At 37.1% G+C, this 19,281-nt stretch overlaps 2 protein-coding genes across 2 annotated transcripts; one reads left to right on the forward strand and one right to left on the reverse strand.

The window, feature by feature from the left end:
- Nucleotides 1–11,368: 11,368 nt before the first annotated feature.
- LOC132057598 (uncharacterized) lies at nt 11,369–12,256 on the reverse strand. Its single transcript, XM_059450224.1, has 2 exons — nt 11,642–12,256; nt 11,369–11,557 (listed from the first exon to the last, which is right to left on the reverse strand). Exons 1-2 carry the CDS (start codon nt 12,254–12,256, stop codon nt 11,369–11,371), a joined length of 804 nt encoding a protein of 267 aa, XP_059306207.1.
- A 4,907-nt stretch (nt 12,257–17,163) lies between these two features.
- LOC132058247 (trans-resveratrol di-O-methyltransferase-like) lies at nt 17,164–18,969 on the forward strand. Its single transcript, XM_059450799.1, has 2 exons — nt 17,164–18,033; nt 18,514–18,969. The coding sequence occupies exons 1-2, from the start codon at nt 17,251–17,253 to the stop codon at nt 18,814–18,816; spliced, it is 1,086 nt and encodes a 361-aa protein (XP_059306782.1). The 5' UTR covers nt 17,164–17,250; the 3' UTR covers nt 18,817–18,969.
- Nucleotides 18,970–19,281: the final 312 nt, after the last annotated feature.

Raw genomic sequence — 19,281 nt, forward strand, 5'->3', positions numbered from 1 at the left:
TGGGATTTAAATTTAATTAATTACTAATTAACTAATTAATATTTTCCGCGTAAATAAAAAATAATTTCGGAAAATGAAGATAAATTTTAAATAAATTTGGTCCAAAAAGATTATCAATCGATCGGATCATTTGACCAATCCGTCAAAACTGACGGGCAAGGCGAGCGACAGCGATTTAGCGCGAGGAGTCCCTCTTCTCAACACTTTAAGAGCTAGAAGAAGTGTTTTCTAATATAAGCACATAACTTTCCCTTTCTACCACTGATGTGGTACAAAGCTCCTTTCAAAGAACTTTGCTTTTAAACTTCATTTTTCTTCCATTGTCTTTTTTCCCTCCATTTTCTCATTCACACCAACTTAGTTAGTCAATCATTAATCCAGCTCTATCAGTCTTGTGTGTTTTGTTCCCACCGAATTTGAGTTCGTCGAAGTCGTAGGCATTTGAGGTACCGCCAATTCTTGCTACGACGGTGTGCATATCCGTTATATCATGGGAGGAAATAATCCATGAACCTCGAGCACGGTGAGGGGGGATTAAATTCATGGGGGACACACGTTGAATCTGTGGTCTTGGATATTTCTTCATTTAATAATTTTTACAACTTTAGGTTGCATTTCTTTTCTACTTACCTGTTTTCCGAGCTTAAGTTTGTGGCTTTCTCTGGGTTATGAACACGAGGGAACAACATTCTTTTCCATGGGACTTGAGTATGCTGGGGAATCATGGAGATTTACATCTTCTTGATGGAGAATCTTGCTTGAATCACTACTGCATGAAATCTGCCATAGATATCTCCCTGAAGATTTGGTGTCTGCAGTATAAATTTTTTGGCTTCTAATATTTTCCTGATAACCCTAGTGGCAAAATACATCAAAACACCCCTAAACTATACCCAAAATGTCGATATCACACCTAAACTATACGACCGACCTATTACACACCTTAATATCTTAAAAGTGAATTAACACCCCTCCACAGCATCCAAACTCGCGTATTTATCCACATTTTTTAGCGCGTTGGGTTTGTAAAAGGGCCATTATAATTTTTAAAAAAATGGAAAATCAATTAAACAATCCTAATTAATAATCTCGGTTAGGTTTCAAATTTTCACCCACCCACATTTACCCATACCCTTCCTAAACATTTAGAACCCTAACTCCCCTAAGTGTCAAGAACATACCCAAATCGGAGCTCAACCCCGATTTGTTTTTTTTAATCAAAGGTAACTAAATTCAACTTTATTTAGCTTGTTCTCTTTGTATAAGCTCAAGTATTGTTTGTATTTCGCAGCTGTAAAATAAGCCTAGGATTCACCTTTTTTTTTTTTTTTTTTTTGCATTTGTCTGTAATCTTTCATTTCGTATGGAGCACTGCTTAATTTGCTTCTTTTTTTTTCTCTTTTCTGGTAAAGATTGTTATACAATGGCTAAAATAGGCTTAAGTAAGTTTTGTAAGCAAGAGGATGATCGTGAAGTTAAGGATGTATATGCAAACATGGATTTCTTTGCCATTGTTGATTTCTTGGACCCCAAGGAACCCTAGTAGAAGATATTGGAGTTGTCCATATTATGGTGTAAGTGAAATTTATTTCAAAAATTGAACCTTGACGAAGTGAATTTGCCTTTCAAATATTGAACTTTGAAGAGTTGAAAGACTGATTTTTTTTTATTGATTTTATTACATTTTAGGGTGCTAGATCATATGATTTTTATCTTTGGAAGGATGCGACAGGATCCAAGATCCAAATTTGTTATTCCTAAATTGGTGGGAAGAATTGGTGAACTTGAAGCATCATTGGAGGCTTTTGGAAAAGATGATTACAAGCCTTCTTCCGTCATCAAACTCCTAGTGGAAAGCAAAATTGATATGAACAACATAGAAATTCAACTAGAAAATTTGGAGAAGACATTAAGAAGATGAAGGAAAAGAGAAGAAGTGGAAGAGCAAGTTGGCTAATTCCAAGAAAAGGGAGGAAGTTCTTTTGATTTCGTTATTGTGTATTTGTATTGTAGTAGTAAGTTTTCTATTTCAAAACTTTTTTTTTTTTAAGAGGTGTTTCAATGAAGTTGCCACTAAGCTCTTGTTGTAGTTTGGCATGTCGTTAGGGTTTATTTTGTAGTAGTAAGTTTTTGGTGCTTTTGGCATATTGTTAGCGGGGTTGCACTTGTTAGTGTTGTAAACAACTTGTTAGTGTTGGCATTTTGTGGAATGAATTGGCAATGTTAGGTACGTAATGTTGTTGTTGTGCAATTCTTAGTCTTGTGCAATTGCTTTGCAAAATTAGTAAGTATAAGGCATAAAAACGGTAACAAAATTTCACATGTAACATTGAAAGAACTTTCATTAATCGAAGGCATAAAACATGAAAGAAATAAAGAGACCTCTTCTATAATTACGATCTCCGGTGCCTTCTTATTAACGAAGAAGCATATGCGCCCGCTGACCTCGCAAGCTTGAAATTTCAAAAAATTTCCTCTTTGCAGTCCGTTGTCATCAACAAACGCCTTCCATCCTTGGAAAAGACGCTTATATGCACCCACTTTATATTGCATATAGTAGGCATGAGCATTGTGAAGAACAACCGCTTCACGGTCATGGTTTGGAAGGAATTGGAAAGTATGGGAAGGAAATATGAAGTCATCCTTGTCAACGTATGATTTTGTTAACTTCTTCTCAAATATTGTTATGATGGTAGTCATTTTTGGTTTGAGGGGTTGCAATGAGAAAGTAGTGAAAGAACTATGATTTAATAAGAATTGGGTGAAGCATTAATCACCAACCACCTCATAAAGAAGCCAAGGAAGTGGTCAAAAACTTGACCAGGAAATAAATTCGGAAAATAGATTACAATGACTTCAAAAGTGTACCAAGACTTGACCAAAACTGACAAAATCGTGCCATTCAACCCAACAATAAAGGCTAACAAAACTGCCAACAATAAAATCTAACAAAATTGCCATAAAGATACAAGGTTTTGGACATAAATTCAAAACTTATTAGACATTGCAGAAAGCATTAGAACTAACGTTAAACGCGATCACGGCATAACCATTGATCAAAGAAGTGACTTTACATAGACAAGAACTAACGTTAAATGCGATCACATTTGCCAATTCAAGTGCGATCCCGGTAATTCAAGTGCGATCACAATTGCCTAAAACAAACTTAAATGCAGTCATATCTACCAAACCACTACATATAGTTAAGGCAAAATATATCAAATCAACCTTAAACTGTACCCAAAATATAGATTTGATGTATTTTGCACATAGTTAACCCCAAAAATGCGATCCAAATGCCTAAACAAGTATTTAAAAAACAACTACATAGACAAATTCACAAAGCGATCCCACGGCTGCCAAAAAACATAAAGTAAAGATAGAATGGTCAAATTCACAATGCGGCCACTACTTTGACAATTTCACTGAGCGAGTGGTGCGCATGGCTCATTGTACAACTTTGATCTTTTTAGTTTGACTGCGCTTTTGTCCCTTCCTTGTTGAAAGTCGCACGGAGGTCATAGCTTGTCTTCCTTGCCATTTCACACCACCACTTGCTTTGTGCTGCAGTTCACCAGTGACAACTGCACTTGATTTGATGTTTCTAACCCTTTCACTAGGCAATCCAGGCTGCTCAAATGAATAGAACTACTTGTTAGTGGTACTTAATTTCAGAAAATGATATTTAATTGTTAAACATAGAACAAGCTTACATTGATGATAGTTGCTCCACTTTGTGTGTGCAACACTCCCATTCTAACCATCTTTGGCCTTTTAAAAGAGCAACACTCTTAAATTATACCAAAATATTAGCAACTAACTCAGCCTTGTATCAACTATACATAAAGTATGTGAAATTATTTACCTTTTCGATCCCTTTGGCCCCCCTTTCTTTACCCGGTTGCGACGGGTGCCTTTCTTGGGCCGTAACTCGAACTTGGGCCAAAGAATCAGCCCCGAACTTGGGCGACAGCAGGCTTGCTGCACTTGAGCCGGCGGTTGCGAGGCTCACTAAGACATCTCCTTTTATTATGACACAGGGTATGACGACACTGCGCATGTCATTTTAACCCCTTTTGGAGAGTTTTCCTTTTTTTTTGGGTTCATTTGCCTCTTTCCTCTAACGAGGTCCTAGGCACACACAGCGACATCTTCCTCACTTCGGGTGGTATAACGGTAGGATTTGTGGATGGTGGCTGCATCTTCAAAGTTGAGAAGCTGGTTGAATAAAGTAGCTATATGTCTTCATATAGGTATCTCTAGAATACCCTTTGAGAAATGTAATCCATTGGGTTCAACCTCTTGTGTGAAGAGCAAAGTTGCATAAGGACATGGGATGCCTTTCAACATCCATGCTCTACAAGAACAAGTTTGCCTAGGCAGATCCACAACATGTCTAAAATGACCTTCAAGAACCTCATACCCTGTATTAGAATTCCATTCAATACTGCATTTCATAGACCTTGCAGTATGCTCTGTCAGAACTTTCAATGCCATTGGAGAAAAGTCATGAATCCAACTGTCACAAAACTCCCTCATCCGTCCTACTCTCTTTCATCATTTTGACTCTTATTTCTTCACATAGTTATTACGGTCTTGTGCCTTGCGGCAAAAGATATCAAGAGTTGAAACATTCAAATGCTATTATTGTCTATAATGTCGTCACACTTTGTGGTATATTTCATATAAAACTTGCTCCACCTTTCGAGGTTGTAGTACATCAACTTATCAAGACATTTTTCTCCCAAAAGTTTCATGTAGTCTAAGTTCTCATTCGAGACTCAAAGTTGACTTTACACACCTCCCGGAAACTTAGATTCTTCCTCTCAAGGCCTCTTTGTTTTTTTGGGACCAATTGGCTAAAACATGCCTAGCACACATTCTATGTTCAACATTGGGCAAAAATTTTGCTCTTTTATGGCACTTTCAAGACCCCAGAGGAATAAAAAACGAGGTAGTTAGTAAAGTAAAAGAACATTAGAGTAAAGAGTTATGAAATGGAGTGAATTCAACACTTAAATCTTACCTTAGTGATATCTATTATAGCAATGTTATATCGTACGTCCCATCTCTCAACCGAAGATCTTCCTTTAAAATTCTAATAAACCAAGTCCAATTGTGCTTGTTCTCAACCTCAACTACGCCGGAGCCGGTGGCATCATCGATTGTTTCCATCTTTACAAACGAGCAACAAGTAATTGCCCTTTGAGATTCCCTTTAAAAAAGCAACCATCCAAACCAATGCACTTATACCGCTTGACTAAGTATGACTTCTTCATTGCATCAAAACATATGTAGATAATCGTCTAAACATTTTCCACCTTCAAATGTCTCATCACTAAGCCTAACTACACATGTACTACCTGGATTTGATCTTAACAACTCATCCCTATAATCTAAAATCCTCCCCAAACTCCAAAACGTGTCACCCATCAACTCGGCTAAAACCTTGTTTCTTGCTCTTCTACACGATTCTACCAACATAAAGATCCAACTCGCTTCTAATGAAATTCTGCCCAAACTCAAAAAATCCTAATGTTTGGTTGTTCCTTTATTCTCTTATTATAGTGACTAGATAAGAATTTGGTATTGCAAAAGCTTGTTCCTATTATGGTAGGGTCACACTTGTGAATTGGATTATAGTTCTTTACCACAAAGTTGTTAGTCCTAGAGTCAAGACTAGCAAATAAAAGCCAAGGACAACCATCGACACACCTAACCCTTACCCTTGTAGGTTCATTAATACATTTTCAATGGGTAAAATGCTCGTGGTCGCATACTTGGTAACTGCAGTTCTAAATTCATTAACACTTTCAAATTGGGGCTTTGTTTCCCACACTATTTTCTTGGAGGTTTTATCAAACACAACTCTGTTTGTCACCTTCCTTCTTTTTGCTTTTACTCTATGTTCAACTACTCTTTCATCATCATTAGATATGTCATCAGATCGATCTCAAAAGTGGCGAAGCGACTTCGAGGGGTAATAAGGCTCATCACCAGCCAACTTACCTTCCATGGTGTCTCTATTAGCACCTCCAGATTCATCATACCCCACATCTGGCCCTTTTGGTCCTGAACCTAACTTAACATGTTCAGGGACAGGAGCTCTTTCACCCCTCTTCCTTCTTTTTCTTTTTCCAACTCTCTTTTCCTCCCTAAAACCCCTTAGCTCCTCTGTCACATCACTCTCACTATGTGCTTCTCTTTCATCAAACAATCCATCTAGGTATGAATCTAAATCACTACCGGTTTCGGAGAAAAATTAGGGATAGCCCTAGTTTGTGAAGATTCGACGGTAGTGAGGGCGAAAATAGATTCATTAGTAGTAGTAGGGGCGGGGATTTGATGCGGCGGTTGTAGTGCTAGGGGCGAGTTTGGTTCGATCGTGGTAGTATTAGGGGCAGGATTTGATGCAGCAACAGTAGTATTAGAAGCAAGATTTGATTCAGTATTATCAATAGTTGGAGGAGTACAAGGGATAGAACTTGGAGAGTTAAGTTGGAGAGGGGCAGTATTTTGAGTTGGTTCAAAAGGAAGTTTATTGAATGGCTCTAAATCAGCATCAAAGGCATCAAAAGATGGAACACCACTACCCCCAATGTCTTGACCCACTTTATCAAAAGAAACATCACTTTTCCCCCTCCACATGGTTACATATTCTAATAAGGGGGACCACTAGGGCCTCTTCAACCATGTGACACACAAAAGCCTCCAAAATATCCCCATCCCCCCAAACATACGCAAAGAACTCGGGTTGTATCCCTATCACATTTGATTTCTACCAATACCACACTATCGATAAATTTAACATAAATGGTGCATTTACCAGGTTCATACCCTAATTCTTTCACACAATCAAGCAATTCAAAGTAACAAAACCTATCTAAATCCATACATGTAAATTCAGTTACTTGTCCACCAACGTAGGGATTTTTGCCAGTCGTTAAATTCCCACCATGGTAAAATCGCAAAGTAATCAGTTCATAAGGCATATTTCGACACAAAAACGATAAAAATACTTCAATTTCATAGTGAATGAAATACACAACAACCAAATCAACATTTACATATTCAAGCATTTGCAGGTCATTTGTTTTGTAAATTTGCAGAAAAATTAAAGACGCAAAAAAACCCTAGTTCTAATTGCACAACACAAAAACAAAATGAGACAAGGGACTAACCTTTTAGTAACACAGCCGATGTTTGTCCTCCAAACGTCAACAAAAAAGCTAACTTCGAATCGTCCAAGTTCAAAAAATCACCAACACTTCGATTATAGGTTTAAGATGAAGAAAAACTAAAAAACTCTATGAAATCCGACAATATTAAGTAGGTAAAGTAAAAAAAATATATGATTTAGGACCAATATTGAACGATTTGTTGTTTGTGGTGTCGTTTGGTTTTCTTGAATTAGGATTTGGGCGTCTGATGTGGGTTTGGGTGATTTGAAACTAGGTTTGGGGTGTTAAAATGGGTATGGGGGTGTTAAAAATGGGTTTGGGTATTAAAATTGGTTTATTATGTTAAATATATTATAATGACGTGATTATAAAATAAATCAGTTCATTTAATACGTGGCTTCACCCAAGGGCGAGTGTCGCCCACGCCATTCACTAATTGGGGGTTTTGGTCTGTGGAGGGGTAATTTAATTCACTTTTAAGATGTTAAGGTATGTAATATGTTGACACCCAATTTTGTCCCTCCTTTATTTAATTTTATTTAATCGGGCTTCTAAATTTATTGATTAGCTAAAAACTTTATTTTCACTATTATTAACGTTCACTATTTCACTATCAACATTACTAGTATTACTTTATCACAAATTTTAAATAGTTCGTCATCGTTTCATTTTAGGATTTGTACTCGTTAAATTAGTTTTACTTTATTAAACCCTTTACTTTCTACGTACTAATTACTATATATATTATACTAGTTATTAAATTAGAAGCCCAAAATGGAGGAGGAAGACTATATTTTCAGCCAAACAATAGCCCAAATTTATCACCATACATAGCCCATTTTCCACCCGACCCGGCCAGCCCATTACTTTTTTTACCCTAATCTCTTTCTCTTTTCCCCTCTTCAGCCGCACTGCTACCTTCTCTCCTCTCTTCCTCTCTCGTCTCTCCTCCTCTCTCTCTCTAATCCCTCATCTTTCTTTCCTCTTCTAAGCCAAGAACCAAGCCCCTTTTAACCATGGCAGATGCCAACAGCACCATTTTCGTGCAATACACAGTGCCGCACAAGCTTTTCCTCTCACCTCTCCCCATTTTAGCAAAACCCTATTTCTCTTTAGTCATGGCAGTTCTTGTCTATCCATTTTCATGCCAAATTATCTTCACGCCTGCTCTGGCTGAGCTTTCTATCATTGACAGGAAGCATTCCTTTTCTTACTTCAAACGTACGTTCATCCTCAAAGACCGTAAATGGTCGAACCATTTATAGATAAAATCCGAATTCAGACTATTTTGAAATCTGTTTGAAGATACTTTCAATACTGAGATTCAAACGGATTCATTTCAATTCGTTTCGGGAAAACCCTAGTTCAACAGCCCGCCAATTTCAAAATCAAAAAAACCTATCTTGAGACTATAAATACAAGGCATGAGACCAGTTTGAGGGAGCTCTGGTCAGCCATTCAAATCATTCCTAATTATTTTTTACATTTTTACTCACTACACTTGGGAACACCCAGTTGAAAACTAAGTCGTATTACTCTTTCGACTTGTCACTTTAAGAACGAGAGTGGATTCGAGACTCCAGTCTCTGCTTCACTGCACCACAAACAGGTCGGTAAATATCTCTTCGTCATCTGTTTATTAGTAGTTTAAGTACTTTCCTGTTTGTTTCATATGTCGATGTGCTTCATTTGTGCGACAGTTAGCTGTTAGGTTGGTTGATATTTGTTAATATTAGTGGATGGTTGTACCGGTTACTTAGTTCGGTTTATCATTAATATAGTTTTAATTGAGGCATCCGTGTCTAGTGTAATATTTATGTCTGTTAGCTTGGCTTTCACGATCAGTTCGTTAGTTCGATTCTACTAATGTTGAATATGCGATTTGTCCGTAGAATAGTCGACTTTAACGGATGTTATGCGTTACGTATCGACCCAATCCTTTGATAAATGATTCAGTTTGAACATGATGCTTGACTCGAAATACTGTTTTAAGACTGCAACATAACCTTTTTAAACTTGTCTTCATCCAGCCTGATATAAAAACTGCCTGGGATTTGCCTAACACTGAGTAAAGAGATTCTTGTCCTTTAATGAATATTCCCTACTTTGTTTTCTTTGGGTAATCTGAAGTCTTAGGGTCTGTAGTGCATTCAGTGATGGTTTCGAAGTGTTTAGGTCGTTCTTATATGCTGATCAGAGTCACTCTTAGTCTATTAAGATAGTCCATAATTCATTTGGGAATAAGTATATTTCATCTATGATAGCAGCCAGTGGTCCTACTTAAAGTTTTCATTGCTGATATAACTCAATTCTATGGAAAGTCCAATAGACTTATTCAATCAAGTCGTAACTGCCTGAGAGTCTATTTTTGAATTGGGAAACTCTCCATTATATTGACTAAAATGATTTAAACAACGAGTAAGATTCTGGCATAAATGAAAATAGTCTCATTCTCATGCTATTTTGAAAAATTTGAGTGTGAAGATTTAGTGTAGAACCTTTCCTGACAAGCATCATCCCTTCCAGTTTGCTAATTGGTTTCTATGTTCGTCTAAAGATGCTTAGCATACTCCTGGTTTGCTTGATAGTAGTAGGCTGCCTGATATGTTTGACACCACTGTGTTATAAAATGAGGTTGATTGTGGAAACTTCTTATCATTCTTCATCAAGATTTCTCTTAGCCCGTCATGTACCTCGAAGAAGAGTCTGTCTGCCCATTTCTTCATGACATTACGTTGCAAATGTGTGGTAGTTTGATTATGTGTGTGTAAGCATGAATATATATAATGTGTATACAGGGGTCATTATCTAGAAAATTGAAATCGTCACGCTTGTTTGGGTCTACTTTCTTCACTTCCTTTTTGTTGTTTAAATACGCCATTGAGCTTGCATCTGTTTTCTTCCAACTTCTCCGTTGGGTATTGTTTGCCCGTTTATCTATTTTTATGTTATTAGTTTGGCTGCGAGTTTTAAGCTTTAATTTGGATGTTTATTCGCATATGAATATTAGTCTTCAAGTTTTCCATGTTTAATGATCATGCTCTAATTCTTTTCTTTTCCTTTCTTATGCATGACATCTCGCATACGAGTCCAAGCGACTCGTCGTCTTCCGCATTTGGTGTTGGGCCAAGGCCCAACGAGAACAAATTCTCCACTGCAGCTCTGTCCACTGCCCAAAAAATGTAAAACGATTCCGGGCCAAGCCCAATAAATAGCAAACAGCCGCAGCAGCAGTACAAAGGAATTTATTGGGCCTAAGCCCAATAAACGTGAACAGTTCAGCTGGGCCCTAATAAATGGGCCAAATCCATTTACCCTTTTTACTCTCTACTTTATTTTTATTGTTTTTATTTGCTTTGTATGATTAACATTTTATCTTTTTAGTAACTTAGATAAATTCTAGACATTAAGGGGGCTTTAGTTTAGTAATGGGTAGTTAAACCACTAATTAACTCTACAAGTTTTCTTTTTTTTTTTACATCAAAGTGATTTATAATACCTATAATATTTACTTCAAGAACAAATTGATTTTTAGCATGACTATATGTTTTAAAGCTAAAAGAATCAAGATTTACTCCTACTATCTTAGAATACTCGAAATACATATTTGTTAAAACATTAATATTAATCTTGCAATAACTTTACAAATACAATTTAATTCGCTAGTTGGTGTAATTCATATTCCAAATACCTATAAACATTACTCATTCCGTTTCTTTTGGTTTATTTACAACTAAACTCTTTTATGCAATCACTACTTTTTTTTTTACAAGTTTTATTTTAAACAAAATTTTACTTCTATCTATAACTTTAGCAATACTTTCAAGATATTTTCTTAAATATTTAAAATACTATATTCACACTTAGCCTAATTAAATTTAAGTCCGGTCGGATTAACCATTATTAACGGAACTTAGAGGATGCCTAATACCTTCCCTCTAGGTTAATTGAACCCTTACCTAGAATCTTAAGTTTCGCAGACCTTAAACAGAGTTAACTTTAGATAACTACTTTAATAAATTTTAGGTGTCCTAATTCACCGTAATTAATTAGGTGGCGACTCTTAACTTTAATTAACCCCGGAATTATCGGGATGTTATAAACTATTTTGACCCCGGTTAAAATAGGGTATGACATAATAGGTCGCTCGTATAGTTTAGGGGTGTTTTGATGTATTTTGCCTAACCCTAATAGCTGAACTTGGAATAGTGCAAGTCTATACAACCCTTCATATAATAGATGTGAACCCATTTAACCAAAAGGCAGTCCTTCTTTTCAAAGATTGTCCATAGCTGCTTAACAATGGCAGTTCTATTCCAGTTTTCCAGATTCATTACATTTTTTCCACCCACTGCTCTTGGTGAGCAATTCTTTTCCTAGGAAACCAGAGTTCTCTTAGAGATGATTGCATCCCCAGTCCACAAGAAGGATCTCTAGATGCTATTGATTAGTTTCATTACACTTTTAGGTAGAAGAAAAATTTGTGCCCAATAATTTTGAATGCCGAACACCACAGACTTAATCAATTGCAGTCTACCAGCATAAGAGAGTAATTTTGCTGACCAGCATTTGATTCTATCAGTAATTTTCTCCACAAGAGGCAAGCATTCAGCAATAGTTAATTTCTTTGAGGATAGGGGGACACCAAGATACTTGAAGGGCAGATGTCCCTCGCAGAACCCCAAGGTATTTAGAATTTCCAATTTAAGAGAATCATTTACCCCAAACATATAAATAGAACTTTTGTCAGTATTAGCTTGTAAACCAGAGGCAAGTGAGAACCTGTGAAAAGCTTCTTGGAGCAGCTTAATAGAATAAACGTCAGCTTTACATAATATTAACAGGTCATCAGCAAAGCATATGTGCATCACTCCTAGCTTTTTACATCTGGGATGGAATTTGAATTGTTTATCTATGGCTACTATATTGAGTTCTCTTTGCAAGTACTCTATTGCAATAACAAAGAAGTAGGGGGACATAGGGTCACCCAGCTTGATCTCTCTTCTACCCTGGAAAGGTTTAGTAAGACCCCGATTCAATACTAAAGAATAACAGACTGAGGTGATACACTCCATGACCCATTGGATGAATCTAAAAGGAAAACCAAGATCAACAAGCATACTTTTGAGAAAGCACCATTTAATGGAATCATAGGCCTTTCTCAAGTCTACTTTCATGACACACCTAAGGGATAAGCCTTTCCTTGTATACCATTTGAACAATACATGGCTAAACAGAATGTTGTCTATAATACTTCCACCCTCAATAAAGGCTGACTGGGATGGACTAACAATAGTGCTAATGACACTCTTAATTCTATTGGTAAGGACTTTGGTAATGATTTTATATATTGTGGTACAGCAAGCTATGGGTCTGTAGTCCTTTACCAAAGTAGGAGAAGGAGTTTTGGGGACCAGAGTGACAGCAGTGCAACTAACAGACCTAAGCAGCTTACCAGTTAGGAAAAATTCTTTAACTGCTTTGAGCATATCTTCTTTGACAGTTTCCCAATTTTTGAGTGAAAAATTCAATAGGGTACCTATCTACCCCTGGGGCCTTGTCATGTGGCATGTCCTTTTACGGCGTTGAGTATCTCTTTGGTGGGTGACGGTGCATTTCTGTTCATAGGATAGGCATGGACCCTTCTTAATAACTTCAGAGTTAGCACAAGGCATTTCTGCAGCTGCTGAGCCCATTAAGTTGGTGAAAAAAGAGATAAATTCCTATTCAACAAGCAAAGGGTTAGTAATTTTATTTTCAGCACAGTCATAGATAGAAGTAATGTTGTTCCTGCTAGCTCTGATTTTGCATTGAGCATGAAAATGTTTTGAGTTGGCATCTTCACATAAAATCCATCTTGCCTTTTATTTCTGCCTTAAAGCTTGTTCCTCAACACTACTCCACTTATGTATCTCTAGTATCAGTTTTTGTTCCTCCTCAATAAGAGCTTGATTTAGGGGCTAGTTTGATAGTTAGCCTTGAGTAATTTCCAGTTTTTGCCTAGCCTGTTGGAGCCTCTAAGTATAGGAAGCCATATAGGAGTGAAGGCTCCTTAGATTCTCCTTGAGGCATTTCAATTTCTGATTAAGCTGAAACATATAGGTGCCCCTATAAGCTTGCCTCCGTGAACATGTAAAGATATCTTTGAAATATGGATGGTTCATAACAGTCATGTACAACTTGAAAGGTTTTGGGTGTAAATTAGCTTGAGGTTTGTAATGGTTGAAGATAGGGGAGTGTTCTAATACACCTGATTTGAAAAATCAGCTTCAATATGCCCAATATGCTGAATCCAGTATGCATTCCCAAAAGCCCAATCAATTTTAGTATATACCCTATCATCATGTTGTTGTTTATTGCAAAAAGTGAAGTGCCAACCCTTAGACCTTAGAGGAGTGAGATGAAGATTATCAATGCAGTCTTTACATTCTTGAGTCTCAGCAGGTGTTACAGGGGTTCCAACTTTGTATTCACTAGATAGTAAATTGTTAAAATCACCAGCTAACAGCCAAGCACCTTGAATTTTATTTCCCAACTGCCTCAACTCACCCCATAGTATAGTTCTCTGTTGAATATCATTCTTTGCATACACAATTGTGAATTCAGTTTCAAATGAGGTAGTTGGATCAGCTAGATGACAATGAATAAACTACTCCTCAACCTTAATCACCTGTAATTGTAACTGAGCTTTTCAAAATAACCATATCCTCCCATTTTGTGCCATTGGATAGTTACAACAAGTAATTCACCCTTGTGCAATTTTCCTGAGTATCCCTTAGGATTTATGTTCCTGAACTCTAGTTTCTAGGCACCCAAATACATCTATTCTATGCTTTTTCAAAAAGAGGGTCACCTCTTTCTGCTTTAGGGGCTGCTTTAGCCCCCTAATGTTCAAGTAGAAATGATCATGGGGGGTTATGTGAGACCCAAGGGTCTCCAGTTTTTCCTATTTCAGCATTAATGGACTTGTCCTGGAGGGTAGCAAATCTATTTGCATTAGTACTAGTTGTATTGGATGGAGAGGCAGGCTGGTTCTTGTTACTAGGACCCTTGCTAGCAAGTTGTGTTTCCCATAACCATCCCTATTTGTTTGCATCCTAACATTATCTGCTACAGATTCACCAGGGTTCATACCAACATCTTCCCTTGCTACCCAATCTTGTCTAACCTGTCTTCTTCTTCTTCTTCTATTTCTCTTTTTTCTTTTTGGAGCCTCTTGTACCTCCTCTACACCACCAATCCAGCATTCTTCCACTGTGTGCCCAAACCTCATACAATTAGTACAAAACTTAGGTCTCCAATCATAGTTTATTGTTTGAGTGAAGACACCAAATGAAGTAGTGATTTCAATAGACTCAACCAAGGGTTGTGAGACATCAGTATCAACCAGAACCCTCACATAAGAAATTCGGTCCATATTAGTTGTATATTTATCAGTGTAAATTGGTCGACCCACTGTGCTGGCAATTTTACTTAGGGCTTCGATGGACCAATATCCAACTGGAAATCCAGGAAAATTTACCCAAAGGGGAATGGTTGTTAGACAATCCGGGTTGAATTCAAAATCAATTTCCCAATTCTGAACAATGAAAGGTTTGTTATGAAAAGAATAAGGTCCTCCCAACAACACTTGTTCAAAATCTTCAAGATTAGCAAAACGAAAAATAAAGGAGCCTGAGTCATGAGCAAGGACTTGTGGTTTTGTTATTCCAGGCCAAGCATGTAAGATATAAGCTTCCATTGTTTTCATCTATGGGGTATCTCCGACTACAAACCCTATCAATGCATTCTTCCAATACGCTATCTAAGATGTCGCATCCTCTTCCTCAATAGTAACACAGAGTTTCCCCTGTTTTGTAGATGGAGCAACATAGGATAGAGGTTTACCTATTGGAGCAAGTCTATTTTTGCGAAATCCTTCTTCTCCATCGGAGTAGGTTGTGTTGATGTCGCCGCTTTAGAGAATTGAAGTTTTCAAGCTACCGTATGGTCACCAGAGACACCAAAATCTTGTAGTCGAACTAACTTCTGCGATTCAGAATTGGATCCAAATCCCTCAACCTCCTCAGGAATAGATTGGGGAGGGAGAAAACTTCCAAACGTGAGTGACGGGAGTTTGTTAGTAGAATCATCTCCCAGAATCACTAGTTTCGCCGGAGAGTTTGAGTTGGAGCCGGTGCGGGTCGTAATTTCTAGCCCTAGGTGTACGTTAGTAGTCAGCGCTTAACGTACGCTGAGAGCATGAAAACATTCCCCTCCTCTCAGTGTAAGGTTCGCGAATCACCATCTGGGGAGTGTTTTCCTCAATTATATCCCTTAGGCTAAGATGTTTGTAAGTTAATTTAACCGAGACCTTTGATAATTTAAATAGAACAAGTGTGACCCATCCAAACATGCACTTGCGAAGACGGAGAAAAGGTCTAAAGAAGGGGAGCTAGTTCCTAGATCGAGATGGATACACTAGTAATTTCAGCGTTAATCTCTCTCCAAACTTGGGAACAAATATTATGTACTCTTTGAGATTGATTCAGGAAGCGAAAAACAAATTCAACATGCTTGATCAGGTGACCAGGGGAGGATCTACTAAGGCCCGAGGGGATGCCACGCCACCGGCAAGCTTCGGTGAAAACGCTATGTATATATGTATATATACATATGAAATCGTATAAATAGCTAGATTGCCACCCGGAGTAACAAGTGGCCTCATGGTGCCAGTGGCAAAGGGCGAAAGTTTTCCCCTGGTGACGAGGGTTCGAGCCTTGCTTACAGCATTTAATTGCATTTTTGGCTTGCTGCATTAATAGACAGCACAGCAACACACAATAAATTCTACAAATTGACTCCACAAATTTAGGAAACATTTATATCAGTTGTCTCTTTCCTTTTTGTTTTCCTTTTTGTTTTCCTTTTTGCATTTCCTTAATTCCTCTTTACTTGCTTTTAGTAATTAATATTAATTAACTCTTGACTTTTTCCCTCTCTTATTAGTTATTTGTTTAAATATAAAAAGTTAAATTATCATAAGTCTTACAGTCCAAAGGTCTACTCTTTGCGCCAAGTTGTTGTAATTATCATGTATTTTTGTTCTATCGTTTTGTCTAATATGAATGGAAAAGGCTAATAACCCGAACCGAAGCCCAACGTAATCCATCAAAAATTTATCTATTTGGATTAGAAAAAATGACATCCGGAGCCTCCAAATTCTGGATCCGCCTCTGCAGGTGACACCTAAAATATGCATCTAACTTATTTACTTTAATTTAGTATTAAATGTTTGAAGTCCATCCTCCATTTTTCAGCCACCTCTTTTTTTTTTTCTCAATTTGGATCCCTCCAAATATTTTGAAATGTGTTCGTGGGAGTTGGGGTGATATGTTGCACGTAAAGTTAAATTGTTTAGATGATTTAGGTAAAAATTCAGGAGCAACTTATGTATTTTTCCTTTTATTAATGATCTGGATGTAGCACGAATGCAAATTTGATACTCCCTCGGTCCCATATTAGTCGTCCTGTTTCGTTTTTCGAGAGTCGAGTTGATTAATTTTCGGAATTAAATTAGATTAGATCAATTCAATATTTTAAAATTATACTTTAGATATTCAAATACTATACGAAATAATAAGTTGCAATTCTTCTCATATTATTATGGTGAAAAAAATATACCTCAAAATGTTGGTCAAAATTTATATAGTTTGACTTTTAAAAAAGGAAAGTGGACAAGTAATATTGGACGGAGGGAGTAATTCTTAATCTTCTTTGTTCATGTAAAAGTAGGAAGATTAGATATAGTAATAAATGTTTTACAATTTTCGGACATAAATGTTTTGGTAAAATGTGAATGATATCAAGAAAAGTAATGTCTGATCCATTTCAAATTTGGAACAAAATCATTAAGTATAAATGATTTTCCAATAGATTCATCAGTATATATCTTAACAAGTCAAAGTTTACGGATGCTGAGAATCTCCTCATTCTTCTAAAGATGGTATCTCATTCATGACATGGCCTCTAAATTTTCTTATAAATTTAGCTTCACAACACTACACAGCTCAAAGAAAATCTCAGAAATATGGCATTGTCTCATAATATTGGAGACGAAACTAGTGAAGTCCTCGCTGCTCAGGCACACATAGCGAACCATGTATTCAATTACATCAACTCTATGTCACTCAAATGTGCAATTCAGCTTGGAATTCCAGATATCATCCATAGCCATGGCCGAGCCATGACCCTCTCCGATTTAGTGAATGCCCTCTCCATCAACAAATCCAAAGGTCAGGATTGTATTTACCGTCTCATGCGTATTCTAATCCACGCAGGTTTCTTTATACAAACCAAGAGTAACGAAGAACAAGATCAAGAAGAGGGCTATTTACTTACTCCGACTTCACGTCTCCTCCTTAAAAACGAGCCTTTGAGTCTAGTCCCATTTGTGCAAGCGCAACTGGATCCGATTTTAATGGACCCGTGGCACTCACTTGGCAAATGGTTCAAGAACGATGACTCTACCCCGTTTGCGACCGCACATGGGAAGCCGTTGTTTGAATATGCAGGGGATGAACCGAGGCTTAACCGTTTATTTAACGAGGCCATGGCTAGTGATGCCCGATTGATCATGAGTGTGCTGATTAAAAATGGTAAGGGAGTTTTTGAAGGGTTGACATCATTGGTGGACGTTGGAGGTGGCATTGGGACCGTGGCTAAAGCCATTTCCAATGCATTTCTAGAGTTAAAGTGCTTTGTTTTCGATCTCCCGCATGTGGTTGAAGGCTTGGAAGGGAGCAACAACTTGAGTTATGTCGGAGGAGATATGTTTAAGTCCATTCCTTCTGCTGACGCAATTTTGCTAAAGGTAAAAATAGTAACTTAACATACTTGTGTCTAGAGGTGAAAATGTGCGGGTAGGGTCAAAATAGGTCAAATCATTACATGTGTCTCGATTTAATTCGTCAGAAAATTGCTTAGGTTAAAATAGGTCTGATCAAGATGACTCAAATAACGTGTCATGACTCAACCCACCTTAGATGACCCAACATCCTATTCCTTTCTAACAAAAGCTATCAAAGCTAATCCCTCTGAAAATAGCTTGAGATTGGAACGCCATTTGACCCATCCGGTTATACTATTTGACGTGTTTGACCCTAAATTTTAATTGGTCATTTTAGGTTCAACCCATTGGGTTAAGTTAACAAACAGTGCAATAACACAAACTGTTTCAATTGGGAGTGGATTGAGTGCATTACTAAAAAATATGTTGATTTTACTACTTCTTCTTTTCCCTTTTCTTCAATTGTATAATAACAGAAATTATGCTTTGATGAATGACAAGCAGTGGATATTACATGATTGGAGCGATGATGATTGTGTTAAAATATTGAAGAAATGTAAAGAAGCAATTCCAAGCAAGGAGAATGGAGGAAAGGTGATCATCATTGATATTGTGGTTGATAACCAGAAAGGAGATAACAAATCATATGAAACTCAACTTTTCTCAGACGTGCTCATGATGGTTCATGTTTCTGGAAAAGAAAGAAATCGACAAGATTGGGCAAAACTCTTCTTTGATGCTGGTTTTAGCGACTACAAGATTAGTCCTATTTTGGGATTAAGGTCTGTTATTGAGGTTTACCCTTAATATAATCTTGTAATAAGAAGTCCAAATACACAAATAGAATGATGAGCTGAGTGAAGCATTTTGAACTTCTAGCATAAGGTAATATTAGAGAGCAAGAAATCTTGTGTGTTAACGGGTATTATGAATATTGTTTTTGTCTTATATGGTAACTAAGGAGCCTTTGTTATAGTTCATAAATTTGTTTTTCAGTGACATGAGAGAGAGATTTTATCATAATATCTTGCAAGCAAGTCCGGAACCATCAATATAATAGCAGGGTATAATTCATCATTCCAATATGTCTATAATATGATAAACTTTTCCATCTAACTTATGATTGCAACTTTTATGATTATTGATTATCGGTGCCCACCATTGGAACCAGACCACAACAACCTTGCAATTCAACTCTTCTTAATGGAGTTTGAAAATTTACAGAAATTTCTGTCAGGTTTTCCCTTTTTAGCATAGCTATTTAGTGAATAA

This window comes from Lycium ferocissimum, chromosome 5 (assembly GCF_029784015.1).
Source record: "Lycium ferocissimum isolate CSIRO_LF1 chromosome 5, AGI_CSIRO_Lferr_CH_V1, whole genome shotgun sequence".
NCBI classification, from domain to species: Eukaryota; Viridiplantae; Streptophyta; class Magnoliopsida; order Solanales; family Solanaceae; genus Lycium; species Lycium ferocissimum.

Bases quoted from the DNA above. Each gene is read 5' to 3' on its own strand.
- LOC132057598 (XM_059450224.1), bottom strand. From the start codon at position 12,256: ATGGAGTGTATCACCTCAGTCTGTTATTCTTTAGTATTGAATCGGGGT. The intron at 11,558-11,641 runs GTAATGAAACTA...CTGGTTTCCTAG, and splicing joins TTTTTCTTCTACCTAAAAGT to GAAAAGAATTGCTCACCAAG.
- LOC132058247 (XM_059450799.1), top strand. From the start codon at position 17,251: ATGGCATTGTCTCATAATATTGGAGACGAAACTAGTGAAGTCCTCGCT. The intron at 18,034-18,513 runs GTAAAAATAGTA...AATGACAAGCAG, and splicing joins CTGACGCAATTTTGCTAAAG to TGGATATTACATGATTGGAG.